Source organism: Eurytemora carolleeae, unplaced genomic scaffold (genome assembly GCF_000591075.1).
Source record: "Eurytemora carolleeae unplaced genomic scaffold, Eaff_2.0 scaffold846, whole genome shotgun sequence".
Lineage (NCBI taxonomy): Eukaryota > Metazoa > Arthropoda > Copepoda > Calanoida > Temoridae > Eurytemora > Eurytemora carolleeae.
Window position 1 is genome coordinate 46,222 of NW_019396740.1, and position 16,951 is coordinate 63,172.

Genomic DNA, 16,951 nt, shown 5'->3' on the forward strand with positions numbered 1-16,951 from the left:
AAAATGAGTCAAAAAATGAATTTTCCCGCTAAAAATAAACTCTTCCATTAAGTGTTCAATAGGTTTCCAAGCATTTTTAGAGATTTGAAAAATGTTTAAAACTTTCTCATAAACCCTTTAACAGCAGTTGAATTTTTATTTTAATATCTTTTTTGTATAAGGCTTTGAATAGTGAAAAACATGTCAAAAACGAGGATTTTCGATAATTCCAGAAAACTCCAACACTAGGATCTATAACTTAATTCATTACCAATTTTAAAAATCGATTTATTTAAAAAATCCCCATAGGAGAATTTGGTTTTATAGCTCATTAGTTCCGTAGAGAAATGTAGATTTAGAAAATTATAGTCCCTGGCTTGGGTACAACAAAAAGTTTTGATTTCCTGCAGCCCCCACTGTGCATTAACAAACTCAGAAATCTTAAGAAATTTTATAACATCGGTCAGACTAATGCAGTCCTGTAAAAATACACCACAAAGGGAAAAGGGGGGGGGTCAAAATACCCCTCCCCAAAACAGAAATGGGGTACAAAAAAAAGGTAGAAATTTCCTTTTCCTTTAACAATGATGCATTTTAGAAAATTAAGAAATCGCAAAACAGTCAATTCTATTTTAATCGTTAAAACATACAGTAGAAAAACTAACTTTGAAAAGAAGTACATTTTATTGACAAATATTACCCCGCATCAGAGTTTAAATAAGACTAAAAATACAGAGACCGTTAAATCCTCTAAATATTTCTCTCTCACGGAGAACTTGCTCTTATCAATTATGACTCCTACGCTACGGCTCGGTCATAATTTTGTTTTAAAAATAATTCAACAAGAAAATATATGTACTTTATTAATTTAGCGCAGTAACACTGCATGTACATCTTTTACTACACTTTTAATCTTCCTGACAGCAACAATCTCAAGAACTGACGAGGGTCAACCCAGACCGAAATGTATTTTCAATAAATGTGGAACTAACATCTACTTTTTTACTCTACAGAGGTTTACTACACTTTAACCCACAACTTTGGAGATATCGAAAGAATATAATAAAATGTGGGTTCCTTAATCTATTAATATGGAATGTTCCAAATATTTAGTTTTTCATTGAATATGGAGCTCTTCAAAAACTGTTCCCGCATAATTCGTAGCTATTTATTTATTTATACAATTATCTGAGATTTAGGTATTATGGTCTAGAATAAAACCTATTCAGAGGTATTTTATAAATTCTTTCAATATCTCCGAAGTTCTGGATGGAAAATAGTGCCATTCTCTGCTATAGTTTTTTGATAAGAATAATGGCTATTTTTGCACGAATTTGAATTTTTTTCATGCATTTTTGGTCAAAAACTCATTTCGCGAAATTCCACGAAATCCGGGTTTTCCGCAACATTCTCTTACGTTACAAAAAACGCCCGAATTTGGGACGGAATAACAAAAATTTGCATTCAACATATTCCAATCAGAACATTCATGTCGTTTATTGAAGTCGCGATTTGTTTTTTATCAACGATTACAAGCGTTTCATTGGCTGGAGAAATACGGATATGGTCGGTTAGTCTGAATCAGGTATTAGTAAACGGGAAACTGTTATATTAGATAGGAAATAACAATAAAATTTTTGAGGTTAAAAACTTTTTCGAAAATATATAATACATTTTTACAATTTTCGATGAATTTCTTTATAATTCATTTTCCTTACATGTGCCACAATTTATCCCGAGAGAAAAAATATAAAACCCAAAAACGATTGTTTTTACAATTTAAAAACAAACCACTAACTTTTTATTTGGTTCGCTAAAGTTTCACAATTCTATAAATTATTGTTATTGATACCAAAAAAATATTTTATATTTATACAAATTATGATTCGGTCATTAACAAAAACAAAACAAAAATGAATACCCGCAGAAATAAATCTTAAAAACTTTTGAAGAGTGAAAGATTTTTGGAAACAAATTAAGGTTTATTATGAGCTCGTTAAATGATAATAATCACAGTAATAAATCACAAAAATCCACGTATCACATACTTTCAAAACATGGCAATTTCAGACTTTCATCGAGATATCATTAAATAAGTAATCGGAAAAAAAATCAGACATGAAAAATATTTTTTTCAGGGTTAGGTGTTTATTTGCTTACCCATCTTTATGTTTAAGTGTTGAAATGGTAAAAAATCGTTGAAACTTTTTTTTATTAAAATGTGAGTATTGTGGAGAATGAAAAATAAACAACTTTAAAAAAAGCTAATTTAAGAAAAGCGCGCCTTTTCTTTGAAGTTTAAAGCTAAACTTATTTCTGGGTCAAGCGAAAAGTGAAGGAATGAGGAAATTAAAAAAAGTCAACTAACATCCAGGGTGTCCAAAAAAGAAGGGTGATGACTGATCAGGGGTTCTGATGCCTTATAGATATGCAATTTGCATATCTCCAATTTGGGTCCCAAGCTACTATTAATAATTCTAGAGGGGTTCTTTAATCCTGCATTTTTACATCCCTGTCTTAATTAATCTTTATTGGGACACCCTGTATTAACAATAAGTGTGTGTGTATCTATCTATGACTAAAGAGGGACTGGGATGTGTTCTGTTTTCTGAGAGGATACAGTAGATGATGGCCTGAAATATACGACCAAGTTAAAGGTTTAAAACAGTGTGATTAGAATCCATTTAATTAAATGCGGATCCGGATCCTTGATCGGCCCCGGAAAATATAAATCCAGATCCGAGCCATGAACATTTCTTAAAGATTAACTGATTTTTTAAATTACAAAGAAAGAATTTTCAAATAATTATTTTCCTTTTTTATTATTATGCTTAACCATGATGAACCATTCAAAGATATGGAAACATTTAATAACCTTTTTTTTCCACAGTTCAGTTCCTACAGAAAAACCCGTAAAACTGTATCATAGAAGACAAGTTTTAAGCATCGTGCGCGTATTTGATGTTGTTATGAAGCAAACAGTTTTGCTAATATCTTGACAATCTACTTATTACGTTTAATGGGTCTGTGCCAAAGTGATTAAATACTAAAGTGGGCCAAACTCATAGTTGGATGACGACATTTTATGTCCCAAGTATTTAAAAATCATAAATATATATGATATATATATATAAATTGGTCTGTATACGGAGTGTACAGTACAACAGAAACTGGACTCCCTTTGTTTACAAACACAGACTTAGAATTTGAATTTAACTTAAATGTAGATTAACGTAAATAAAGATTTTAGAAGGGAATTTTAGCCATTTTACTGCACAATAAATAATTTCAGACAGCACAATAATGCCTGCATGCATAATCTGTAAAACAAGGAATGCAGAATTTGTGAAATCGAAAAATAAAGATCTTCGAAATAAATATAATTGTCTTTATTTTTTTGACAGATTTAAGATTAGTTGAGAACTAGACATTGCTTTAATGATATTAAGAGAGGCGAATTCAGGTTTTATTTCCAGGAAGGGCTTACATTTCTTTTTCTTTTTAGTGGGGGGGAGGGGGCAAAACAAGCAGTTTTAAAGATAAATTCTCATAGTCAAAATCAATGAATTTATTAAGCGACTCTATAGTATTTGCATATAAAACACACACAGACATACGAAAATTTTTTATTTTTGATTATGAAAATTTTGAAGTTCTAGCTAAAGACGACATATACATGGGTCCTTAGTCTATTTTTTCTAGTCTTTACTTTCAAAATGAAATCTTTTCATGCAATTATTTCCGAACCAAATAAAACCTTATGGCCCAACCTGTCGTCGTTGCCTTAGTCTGTTCCACTTTAGTATTTATTCACTTTGGGTCTGTGCACACCGCTCACTTCACAAAAATTGTTTCTTATTCATTAGAAAATTTTAATTTCTAACTCGAATCTTAAAGTCGTCTAGCTTCCTATTCATGGTGGGTATAATTGTACGTCCCACGAAACATGAGAGTTGGTGAAAAGTTTAAAATGTCTTCTTCCATAATTTGTTAAGTTGTATGATACCAAAGAGAATAATGAAAAATATTAGATGGCAGTGATGAGTAAAAGATTTTTAATGAAATAAACTGCAAAAAGTCTTAAATATCTATATACCAAAGCTCTTCACTCATATATATATACATATATGTTTGCTAATGGTGGCCAAACTGCTGAACCAAATGGGCTAATTTTTTTTTTTTGGGGGGGGAACCCTTAAAGGGAGTGTTCACAAAAATGAAAGGGGGTGTAGGCTTAATGCGATAAAAAAGCACTTTTGATCGCTACTAATCCTACTTCTATCTGTTGCGTCTATAAGGAGAATATTGTTAAAAACGACTTATACCGAAGAACGTAGTGTCCATTCAAATTCAGAAAGATGCAACATTCAACTCGGATCGTAAACAAATCAATTTAATTCCAAACAAATCATTCAGATATTACAAACAATAGTCATCGATTATTTTTCGACGCATTCGTAAAAAGATCATATTTCATAATATTTTGTATGTTTCATGATCTGAGAGTTACATTTTTTCCTGTTTCGAGGATTTTTGATAATGAAGACGACATTTTTGATATTTTCCAGGAATGTTCGAAAATCCAGCGCCAGCGAAAATTAATTTAAATAAACAAAATCAAAAATATTATGAAATATTAACTATATAGTATATATGAATGCGTCGAAAAATAACCGATGACTATTGTTTGTAATATCTGAATGATTTGTTTGGAATTAAATTGATTTCTTTACGATCCAAGTTGAATGTTGCATCTTTCTGAATTTGAATGGACACTACGTTCTTCGGTATAAGTCGTTTTTAACAATTTTCTCCTTATAGACACAACAGATAGAAGTAAGATTAGTAGCGATAAAAGCGCTTTTTTATCGCATTAAGCCTATACCCTTTTCATTTTTCGCGAAGACTCCCTTTAAGTACCCTAGCTAGGGACAAATTCAAACATTTTTGAAAATTCAAAAAAATAGTTTCTTCAAAAATCAAAATGTTTTTTTCTTCAAAATTTTATTTTAAAGAATTCAACGGGCAACGCCGGGCACTTTAGCTAGTCTATGTAATAAAGATCTTCGCTCAAAGAATTGTAACTACTGAGGATCGTCATGATAGACGTGAAACATTATGTTTAGTATAATTCTTTATTTAATAAAAATGTGAAGTTAAAAATTGAAATATATATATATATTTATATGTTAGATATAGCTGGCCAAGTACCCTGGGGGATAAATAGACTAAAAAAAAATTTTAGCAAAAATTCTTAATTTTTTTCAAGAATTGTTTTTCTAAAATTCGATTTTAAAAGATTATACAGGCAACCCCGGGCAATAAGTGAAGTATATGGAAGAAGACATTCAAAACTATTCACCAACTGTCATGTTTCGCGGGATACACTATAGTTCATATTACCAAAGAACTTACCTGGGTTTATTCTCAGACTCTCCCAGGAACATATTTGGAATACTGGGTCCAAAGTAAACCTTAAACAAAAACATGAAACTATTTTTAGCAAACCAAAGTTTTTTTCTCTACGTACCTTGTTATTACTGGCAATTGCTTCGATTTTCTTGAGTTCAAGATATTCCTTCGTAAGCAGACGTTTATTTGCTTCTGCTTTCTTTTCTATCTAAATTAATTATATTTAATTATTAACTATTATTTTAGAAAAAAGTCATATTTCTTGATGTTGAAAAGAAAATTTACAAAATTATTGTCCCCTTTTCATACTTTTTCAATTCATCACAGGGATGTAAATTTTTTTATTTGCAAAAATATGAGCTTTCAATGGGTTTGGGTTTGGGGGAAAACGATGAAAAAAAGGAAAAAGTGGGAAGGGGATAAAGGAAGAGAACAGGGGAAGAGGGAAGGGAAAATAGGAATAGGGAAAGGAAACAGGGCAAGAGGGGGAAGGTAAAAGGGTTAAGAGAGAAGGGGAAAGGGGGAAGAGATGATTTGCATCTTAAGATAATATAAAGATCAGTATACGTGCTTCTAGAAGATCTAATAAGAAGCAGTATATGTACTTCTAAAAGATCTAATAAGATCAATATACGTACTTCTAGAAGATTAGATCTAATGAGAAGATCAGTATAGGTACTTCTAGAAGATTAAATCTAATAAGAAGATCATTATACATACTTCTAGAAGATTAGACCTAATAAGATCAGTATACGTACTTCTAGAAGATTAGATCTAATAAGAAGATCAGTATACATACTTCTAGAAGATTAGACCTAATAAGATCAGTATTCGTACTTCTAGAAGATTAGATCTAATAAGAAGATCAGTATACATACTTCTAGAAGATTAGATTTAATAAGAAGATCAGTATAGGTACTTCTAGAAGATCTAATAAGAATAAGAAGATCAGTATACGTACTTCTAGAAGAGTAGATCTAATAAGAAGATGAGTATACATACTTCTAGAAGATTAGATCTTATAAGAAGATCAGTATACATACTTCTAGAAGATTAGATCTAATAAGAAGATAAGTATATGTACTTTTTAAAAATCTGCTGGTAAATATCAAAAATATTTATTTGTACTTCTACAATCGTAAAATAAGATCAAGAATATGATATGCCGGGAGCCAGCCTACCCTATAGAACTCGGCGTCTGTTTTACTTTTCTCCTTTGCAAGATGAATCTCATCATCAATAGTTTCCATCTTCTGCTTAGATTCCTTCTCCATTAGGTTCTGTTCGTACTTGATCTTTGCCACCTAGATAAAGGACATAAGTCGTCTTCGTATATATCAACACAATTAAGAAGACTTTAAATTTAAATTTTGATTTCTATCAAGCTTTTAAACAGCATGGATACATGTTAACATAGAAACAAAGGAAGCTGTCAATTTTACTTTACTTTTTTCTTGTAAACTTGCATTTTGAAAAAAGCTTGTTAGAAATCCAAACTTAAATCGGAAAGGTGTCTTGATTGTTTTGGTATAAACGCAGACTAATGTATAAAATCTGAGCTCGCGATTAAAAAACTTCGACTCGAGCCATAATTCCTTAAACCCGACTTTAAGACCCAATCTTCGACCCAACTTTGACGATAGCTTGTGTCACGTGATTGACAGCTGCAAGATCTTCGGCTCGACTTAAGGAGTAAGACCCAATGAAAATAAAACTGACCTTGGTTGGTTTTAGTGGAGAATAAGACTCAATTTTGAGTCTTGCTCTCATAGAAAACCCGGAATTCGCCAATTCCTACCATGAAAATCCGCCAAATAGAATATTAAACCGGTTTTAGAACTCAACTCTGTTGATAAAAGTGCAGCTTGAATTCGAAAGCTCAAGCCGTAAATAAGGCCCAATGACAGCTTAGGCCCGAGCCGTATTTTTCCGATTTTTTTATCGCCGGCTCGGGGGAGATAATTATGGCTTAAACTTAAGAGGGAAAGAATTTTCCAAGAAGCAAAATTGATGAACTCCACATGTACAGTCTGCTGACCCACCTGCGCCTCCTTCTCTGCCTCTATAACAGCTTTCTTCCTCTCCGTCTCTGCATCCTTCTCCACAACCTTCTGCCGCTGGGTCGAGATCAACAGTTTGGTCTTCTCTGCTTCCATCAACTCATAGTTCTTCCTGACATGGATTTTTATAAATGAGAGAGAATTTGTTAAACCATGAAATGGATATTTAATAATGAGAGGGATAGTTGAACCATGACATGGATATTTATGAATGAGAGACAGAGTTAGTTGAACCATGCATGACATGGATATCTATGAATGAGAGAGAGATTTAGTTGAACCAAGACATGGCTATTTATGAATATTTGAGAGAGAGAGTTAGTTGAACCAAGACATGGATATTTATGAATGAGAGAGGTAGTTAAACCATGACATGATGACATGGATATTTATGAATGAGAGGGGTAGTCGAACCATGACATAGATATTTATGTATGAGAGAGAGAGAGAGTTATTTGGACCATGACATGGATATTTATAAATAAAAGAGAGAGAGTCAGTTGAACCAAGACATGGATATTTATCAATTAGAGTTACTTGAACCATAACTTGGATATTTAAAAATAAGAGGGAGAGTTAGTTGAACCAGAACTTGGATATTTAAAAATAAGAGGGAGAGTTAGTTGAACCAGAACTTGGATATTTAAAAATAAGAGGGAGAGTTAGTTGAACCATAACTTGGATATTTAAAAATAAGAGGGTGAGTTAGTTGAACCATAACTTGGATATTTAAAAATAAGAGGGGAGTTAGTTGAACCAGAACTTGGATATTTAAAAATAAGAGGGGCGGGTAAAACCTATGGGAAATGATCTACCTATTTAGTATTTAACTAAGAAAATGCAAAAATTTGTAATTATGCTTTTTTTTCCTTTTTTAACTTTCCTGTCAAAACTTACACTTACCTGATGGTTTCTGGAATTTTAGGCTTGGTAACACGAACAGAATGAACTCTTAACCCTGGGGCCATTTCAGTCAAATCGACCTTAACAGATGTTTTATTTAAGGTATTTTAAGAATAATTTTAAATCTGGTCGTTCTGCGGCAATGTAGCAAGGAGGGGTGGACAAAGGGAATATATTATTTCCCCCCCCAAGCAATCTTGGGGGGGGGAGGGTGAAGAAGAATGTGTATTATACTCAACATGAAAAAACTACCATATCAATTTAGGATATTTTGAGGGAAAATTTTTATGTTGGAGGCATTCTTTTCAATTTGGGGCAAATTTTTCCGGGAAAAATCTCAACTATACTTTAGGGGCAATTTTTTTAGTCAGGGGAAATCTTTAATCTTTATTTTGAAGATATATGAAGGGGCATTTTTTTTAATCTAAGGGTGATTTCTTTGTTGGGGCTAAAACTTCTAATTTTTTTAAAACATTATCTTAAAAAAATACTAGGGGCATTTTATTCAGATAGGGCTATACATTTTAAAGATGGGTGTATTTTTAAAACATTTGGAGATAAAAATATTAAATTTAGGTGCAAATTAAAAATATTTTAAAAAGCTAAGGGTTACAATTGTTGAAAAAAGGAGAGAAATTTAAGTCTTGTGGGGTAATTTGAATAAGAATGTGAGTGTAATTCAAAAAATCCAAATTTGGGGACATTTTTTATTGAAAGGGGGCAAAAGTGAAAAGAATCTGAGCATACATTGAAAAATGTTATAGCATATTTTTTCAAGCTTTCGAGAAAATTTGCTATTTTTGGAATTATATGGACTTTGGTTAAGAACTTCTTCCCCCCCTTATGGGTGGGGCTTGCCCCCCCTTTAATCAGGCTAGGGGGCCTTGTCCCTATTGCCCCCCCCTTAGTTGCGCGACAGATTTCTTCGCTAGAAGTTTAACATTTTTACATTGGACTATATCAAATGTTTACCCACCCCCCTATTCTTATTTCTTATCTACACACCGTATTCTCGATATCCACCGTGAAATTGATATATTTGAAGCAGAAGTACTTGATCCTTTCATATTAGTTATCCCTGCTGTATTGCGATCAAGAGATATCCAAAAGGGATTAATTTGAACAAGGGATTAACTGCTTAAAAATTCTGACCGCTGAAAAAATATAAAACTAAGCTTTTAGGGCGCTTCACGCCCATCTTCTATTTAAATTGTGAACATGTTCTTTTTGTTTACATTTAAAAACAAAGAAGAAAAAAATTTTGCTGATTTTTAAAAAAAAATTCGCGGATTTTCAAAAATTTAATTTTTTTTACAAAATTAAAAACCTTTAAAACACATTTTATTTTATTTTTATCATTCGTAAACCTTCCCTGTAGTCACGTAATGTTCCACAAAAAATTGGGCCCGATCGGTTCAGCCGTTTTGACGTTTATTGGACACAAACAAACAGACAAACAGATAGACAAGCCAAATCTATATATAGATTGGCACGCGCACTTAAAAGGGATTGCTAATTATTTTCAAAAAATAAATACCTGCAACGCTGTCTTTAGATTTTCGTCAATTTGGTCAAACAGTTCGATATAAACCTCCTTTACAATTGACACATTCTTTAAATTTTTTTTTTTCTGGAGTTTTACAAAAAATGAAGAAACATTATTTGATATTAAAAAAATTAATTCAACGAATTAACATTATTATTACTAACATATTTTTCCCAAAAATTTTATTAACATTGTCTAAACAAACGTTATCAGACATACGGTTTCTCTTAAAATACTTGTTAATGTTAATCCTAATCCAAGGATTTCTTTTATGGCTATTCTCAATTTAACTGAATAAAAAGCTTGTCAATTCTTTAAAATAACATCAAAATCAAAAATGTATTTACAAAATAGTATGTAATTTATATCCTAATGTAAATTGACCAATTTCAAAAATGAAAAAAAAAACTACAAAATACCAACTTAAGAACTCATTTCTTTGATATATAAAAAAAATAATTATTGAGAAGATAAGTGTGTGTTCTATCCTGTAGATTATGTATAGAACAGAACTGGTTTAACTCGTGGTGAACCTGAAATATAATTTTATTTTACTTTAAGGGACTTAAAGTATAATTTCAAGTGACCCTCAATGCAAAGATGGCAATGCTCAAATCCCAACAGTAAAAAAGCTTTGTCTAATCAAGTATGAATTAGATATCAATGTTTGTAATATTGAAAAGTGATTATTTTCAAATGAGGGAATTATTATCTTCCAAATATACTAATATCATGTTAATTACACAAGAACAAAAAAAAAATCAAATCAAAAAGAAAACTTATATTGGTAGGAAAATATATTTTTTTTTGCAGAATCCCCCAACCCCCTGGGAAATATTTTTTTTACTACTAAATCTCTGAATCAAGTTTTTTAAAAATCATGTCAGATGAAGTTCAATTATATAATCAAATTGCGCAAAATTCTCTTAAAACGGTAAATCAATAATGTTTCTTAAAGGGAATCAAAAAATTAAAGGAGTTATAGGGTTACAGCGAAAAATGAGCGCTTTTGATCGCTACTAATCTTACTTCTATCTGTTGTGTCTATAAGGGGAAAATTTTTAAAAACGACTCATACTGAAGAACGTAGCGTCCATACAAATTCAGAAAGTTGAAACATTCAACATGGATCGTAAAATAATTAATTAAATTCCAAACAAATCATTCAGTTATTACAAACAATAGTCATCGATAATTTTTCGACGGATGATTATTGGTTGTAATATCAAAATGATTTGTTTGGAATTAAATTTATTTTTTTTACGATCCGACTTAAATGTTGCACCTTTCTAAATTTGCATGGTCCCTACGTTCTTCGGTAGGAGTCGTTTTTAACAATTTTCTCCTTATAGACGCAACAGATCGAGGTAAGATTAGTAGCGATCAAAAGCGCTTATTTTTCGCCGTAACCCTATACCCCCTTTAATTTTTCGCGAACATTTTCTATATAATATGAAGAAAAACTTTTTCTGAATTCTCAAACCCCCCTCCCCACCACTTAAAATATATTATTTTTGATCAGTTTAAAAGAAAGAAATTAAGTAAGCTAATACTGTAATTGAATAATAAATAATAAGTAAATGGTATATTTATTAGAAGGAGAGGGGGCCAGGTGGAGGGAGTTTTTCAAATTTTAAATTAGAACAAAGAGAACTGATAAACAAGGATCTCAATACCCACTTCATCCCCTATCTCCTCTATATATACTTGAAGGGGTCTCACCCTAAACTGTTGAGAACATTTTTTTTGATAATATTTTTTTTACAATTCGTATACAGATTTTAACGAAAATTGGGAAAACAAAATTTAAGGAAACACATACTCCTGGACTGGTAAATAATTCCATTAACATTTGTTATTTCTTGAAAAAACAACAATTGAAAAAAATCTTCTATTGTTTTCCCTCTTTTTTATGTTGTATACATCAATATTTAGAAATGTTATAGTGATATCTCACAAATTGTCAAAACTTATTCCCCCCCCCTTCCCATTGTTTTGCTTGAAGTCTTGCCACTTGGATCCGGATCCGTGGATTTAATGGAACCTACATTGATGCGGATCCGGATCCAGAAAGCTTAAAGGAGCCTATCTAGTTGCGGATCCTAGGGAGCCTAAATGTTTCAGATGAATCTGTTCCTTCTCCTACCTTGTCAAATATCAGAGGTTTATCGTAGTCCGCTGTAAAATTCTTTACAATATCGTAAACAGCATTGGTCTGCAGTACGTTCACTACCTCAATTCTAAAACAAATTACAATTGTAAATTTTTAACAAATGAATGAACAAAATAAACTTTAGTCCTTGGTAAAATAATAACACAAAATTAACAATCAACCCGTGTAAATCAAAGCAAAGTCCTTAAAGAAATTTTGTGAAATAGTTGTCAAGTGAATCAACATACTAAAGAAACAAGTTACCAACCAATAGTAAATCTATATAATTAAGCTCATATATATATATGTATCATATAAATATATTTATAATAAATTATATATTTAATCAAAGAACAGAATTACATCCTCAGACACGCGCGGCGTTTTATGGAGTTGCTCCAATCTTCAGTGAGGTCTGTTCTCGACTCTATATGTTTGTATTGTTGGCCAAACAGCTGGACCGTTTTGGCTTAAATTTTTTGAGGAAACCCATGGGTACCCAAAGGGTAACATAGGATATAAAAATTCGAAATAATTTTTTTTTCAAAATTCGATTTTTTAAATGCCACGGGCAACGCCGGGTACTTCAGCTCGTAAATAAACAATAACAAGATCTGAAAGTGAACCCGATATGGAAAATACAGTCTGTACATTCGCCTGGACTAGTCCATCTCCTTATCCGTTTTTTTGAAAATAATCTTTTAGCGCGAGCTCGACGTTTACTTTGTAAACTAGTGAATCTAGTTACATGAACCATTCAAATAATGTCCTTATTGTGAGGAGTTTTGAGTGATAGCAGTGACTTAATTTCAAGTGGCACTCAGTTTTAATTCATCTTCATGGCAGAAAAATGCTTGGGATATTCTTGTCGTTTTGTGTGTTATATTTGAAAATTGATAGATTTCAATTGAAGGGTTTAGAGATTTGAGAAATCGCAGAAACAGGGAAGAATATTGCCAAAATTTCGGTCTTTTTGAAAAAGACAAATTAAGATATCTTTCTCATTATTAGTCCTATAAATGTTTATAGGGTTATCAGCAGAGCATGTAGGACTCTATAGGGAGGGTTACTTAATAAATCAGTCCCTTTAGAATAGAACCTGTCAAAGTATATCATAACTCCACCACTGGTACCACACGGCACATTCTTTACTTCATGTAGGACTCTATAGGGGGGGTTACTTAATAAATCAGTCCCTTTAGAATAGAACCTGTCAAAGTATATCATAACTCCACCACTGGTACCACACGGCACATTCTTTACTTCATCGGTCTGCAGGGTAGTCTGGATATTTCGAACTAAACAGGGAATAGGTTAGATATCAGATCAATCAATCAACATATATGTTAATCAATCAATCAATAGCAAAAAATAAATTATTTAACCAATCAATTAATTAACCAACCAATCAATCAATCAACCAACCAACCTGTCAACCGAACAAACATTAATTCAATCAAGATAAAGACAAATTACACATTTTATCAGATTAAGGTTGCAAGGGTATTGTTTAAATCTTAAATGGCCAATGGCCATCTTTGCAAAGAGGGTCACTTAAATTTATGCTTAACAGCCCCTTTAAAAACATCTATTTCTTGATCGTTATCAAACCTGCTCGTTTTAGTTCTTGAAATTTCGTTAAAAACTTTTAGCGATCGATGAGAAATTTTAGACGTATATCATGAAAAAAGTTAAAAGATGATGAATATCAACAATTTGGTTGTAATTTAATATTAAATTCATAATATTTTGACAACAAATTTCAGGTCATGGTAAAATCAAAAAATTATTGTTTTCTTGTGACATAGGAATTACTCCTTCTTGTATAATAGGAAGTTATGAAGTTATGAGGTTATGACTGGCCGGGAATTAGCTAAAGTTATGGATGGTAATTCCTTGAAGTTATAAATGGGAAATAGCTGATGTTATGAATGGGAATAGCTGAAGTTATGAATGGGAATTACCTGATGTTATGAAAGAAAATTAGATGAGTTATGAATGGGATTTAACTGAAGTTATGAATGGGAATTAGCTGAATTTATCAATGGAATAAGCGGAAGTTATGAATGGGAATTACCTGAAGTTATGAATGGGAATTAGCTGAATTTATGAATGGGAATTAGCTGCTGTTATGAATGGGAATTACCTGATGTTATGAATGGGATCATCATGTGAAAGCCTGGACTTGACATACCAACCAACATCGCGCCACCTCTTTTCAAATAATAAAATATTATTAAACTTATCAAATGATCAGCCTTTCCAGATATTTCCATCAAATTATAACCAAAACTTTCCTTCTAACAAACTTTATTTTAATATTAATCTTATACTGTAGAAAATGTATGTTTCTTACGTTTACAACGCAGTTTTAAACAAATTATTAAAAAATCTCAGTGACAGCTAATGCCAAATAATAACTTGGGAAGAAAAAATAAATGTATTCAATGACTAACCATTTAAATTTTTTATTTGGGTTGAAAAATTAAGCATTAAAATATTTTGTTATCATTGTATTTACGGAACAGTAAAATAATAAACTCGCTGTAAAATATATCATATTAACATATTTAAAAATCAATATTTAATCAACTAAGTGGAGACATTTTTTACGTGAAATATTTAAATGTGATATAGGTACAGCTTGTTTAACTACATATCTGCAGGACATTGAGATAGTTTATCCTCAGCTATTAAGCAGTGCTTAGGATCCATTTAGATTTCATTCGGATCCAGGATCATCCGTTTTGATAAAAAATTGATCCGGATTTGGGTAATTTTTCTTTAACAGAGTAAGAATTTTCAAATTATTTTTCTTCTTCTTTTCATTATTTTTATGCTAAACTTTATGAACTATTCAGAAATGAGGAAATTTTTGATAATCTCTGATTTTTTCAGCAGTTCAGATTTAGGTTTTAGAGAGATTTTTGTTTGCACTTTTTGGTTGATATTTTGCCCCTTGGATCCGCATATTTTTGCGGATCCGGATCCAATAGGCTTAAATGTTGCGGATCCGGATCCTAAGCACTGCTATTAAGTGTTCTACCTGAAATATACTCCGACATGACCCTCCTCAACCTGACAACAACGTCTAACATGTCATAGCTGTGGCCAAATTTTATTCTCTAAGGACGGTGAGACAATTTGACAATAAGTTGAGACCTTAGGGTATTGTTTCATGTTATTAAGGTTAAATTAGCAGGAATTTCAGACATAATTAAAGTGGCCCCTTCAGTAGTAAGTTTTATGCTAAATTTACAATGGAGATATTCTGTTCTTTTCTACATGAAATTGAGTGCCGAGAAACTAGTGAGTACACAGCGAATGACGTCACAGGATATCTCCTGTTAATCGGAATTGCCACTCCACAAATGGATGCCAGAGGATCCCTTGAAATTACGCATTCTTATTGCAACAGCACCTGTAAAACCTGCTCTTGTATTCACGCATGTTGCCTGTACTGTACAAGTATCACGAGTTGTTTTTTAAAAAATTTCGATAAACAAAATAAAAATTCAACCACCATTGTTTTTATTTAGTTATAAACATGCTTCGACCTCTGCACCGGAGGTCCTGGAGAAAGGATTAATAATTTTTAAGAAGAAAATCTAAAGAAATTTCACAGGCCGATTGATTGGTTTAAAAATAAAAATAGTAACTATTTATCTTAAAAACAAGTTTCCTTAGATTTATTAGAACCAAATCGTCAGAATTAGACATCGGGTTCGAGGGATTAAGTTAGTTAAAAAAGGGGGGTTAATCTAGCGTTCTTTAAAATAGTAAAACAACACAGAAAACCCCCTTAAAATGTCATTGAGGATTATCATATTTCCTAATCCTTTAGTTTAAAATCCACCACCATTGAGCTGTGACATGGTGCCTTATGAAGAGCGTACTGCAATACAACTGCAACTGCAGCAATCAGCCCAATAGCAACTACCCCGGGCTGCATTCTTATCTGAAATAGTGATCCTTTCGTAATAATACCGTTCATTCATGTTTTCTCTCTCATTATTCCTCTCTTACTTGGTGAACATTAAATCTGAAGAATATACGTTAAGGAATTTTAAGATGTATTTTAAGTAACCGTCCAGGCGAGGATAGCAACGCCCAATTTACAACGGTACCCCTGAAACCTTAATCTGGTCAAAAATGAGAAAGATAATGCAGTTTTCTTGACTGGAAAAATGTTTTTTTCTGTGAATTTCTCCCATGGTGCCTCATAAGCAAGACATGCGAAAGTTACTTTGAACAGAAACCACAAATGAAAATAACTAGTTAAAAAAAACAAAATGATGCAATTCACACTCGAAGAGTCATAGCAAGCCTGCCAGGCTAGCCAAGCCCTAGACGTTGGAATGTATTTCTTTTGGCATTAATGAGCAAGGGTTAAACCCTTAAATATAAAAGAGAATGGAGTAGATAGTAATACAGATTTTATAGGTGAAACTAAGATCTATCCTATTCAAAAGTTTCGCCTTCAGTATTTTCAGATAAGGTATTAAATTCAAATGCTGATTCTCAAAGTCCATATAATTCCATTTCTGATCCCAAATGGGATCGGGGTTAAAAGTACATTAAGGGCATGAAAATACATTTTCTGTGTTAACGTAAACTTTGGCAAGTTTCTTTTGTGTACGTGTACTGCACTTCCGAAATGTATACTGCATTTGGGGGTTAAAAGATGGAAGTATCAGTAATCAATAAAAGAGAAAAATTATGATATACAGAAAAAAACCACTCCTTTGCAATATACATTCTGCAGTCTGGAATTTTTTCTACAACTTGACATCATACTTTCAATTGTTAACAATAACAACATGGTTCATTTCTGCCCCCTAATATCAATCAATCAACAGTTGGTATCAAAATGGATGGAATTATATGGACTCCTGGTTT

General features: G+C 32.0%; 1 protein-coding gene across 3 annotated transcripts; it reads right to left on the reverse strand.

Annotated features, from left to right (window-relative positions):
- Positions 1 to 1,946: 1,946 nt before the first annotated feature.
- Positions 1,947 to 16,034, reverse strand: LOC111708007 (erlin-2-B). Of its 3 annotated transcripts, none has more exons than XR_002766569.1 (14): positions 15,933 to 16,034; positions 15,099 to 15,130; positions 14,199 to 14,266; positions 13,263 to 13,350; positions 12,047 to 12,140; positions 10,389 to 10,433; positions 9,892 to 9,948; positions 8,355 to 8,434; positions 7,434 to 7,563; positions 6,573 to 6,695; positions 5,510 to 5,599; positions 5,395 to 5,453; positions 2,492 to 2,612; positions 1,947 to 2,342 (listed from the first exon to the last, which is right to left on the reverse strand). XR_002766569.1 is itself a non-coding variant. In XM_023481228.1 (14 exons), exons 1-13 carry the CDS (start codon positions 16,002 to 16,004, stop codon positions 2,558 to 2,560), a joined length of 993 nt encoding a protein of 330 aa, XP_023336996.1. In that variant the 5' UTR covers positions 16,005 to 16,034; the 3' UTR covers positions 1,947 to 2,342; positions 2,520 to 2,557. The 3 variants fall into 3 exon arrangements, 2 of the variants coding, with proteins under 2 accessions (XP_023336996.1, XP_023336995.1); XM_023481228.1 differs by having other exon boundaries at positions 2,520 to 2,612; XM_023481227.1 differs by having other exon boundaries at positions 1,947 to 2,612.
- Between the last annotated feature and the right edge of the window lie 917 nt (positions 16,035 to 16,951).

Excerpts from the sequence above, each read along its gene's own strand:
- LOC111708007 (XM_023481228.1), bottom strand. The coding sequence starts at position 16,004 with ATGCAGCCCGGGGTAGTTGCTATTGGGCTGATTGCTGCAGTTGCAGTT. Across the intron at positions 14,267-15,098 it reads CATGTCGGAGTATATTTCAG|AGGTGGCGCGATGTTGGTTG; the intron begins GTAGAACACTTA and ends TTATTTGAAAAG. Across the intron at positions 12,141-13,262 it reads GTTATGATATACTTTGACAG|AATTGAGGTAGTGAACGTAC; the intron begins GTTCTATTCTAA and ends AATTTGTTTTAG.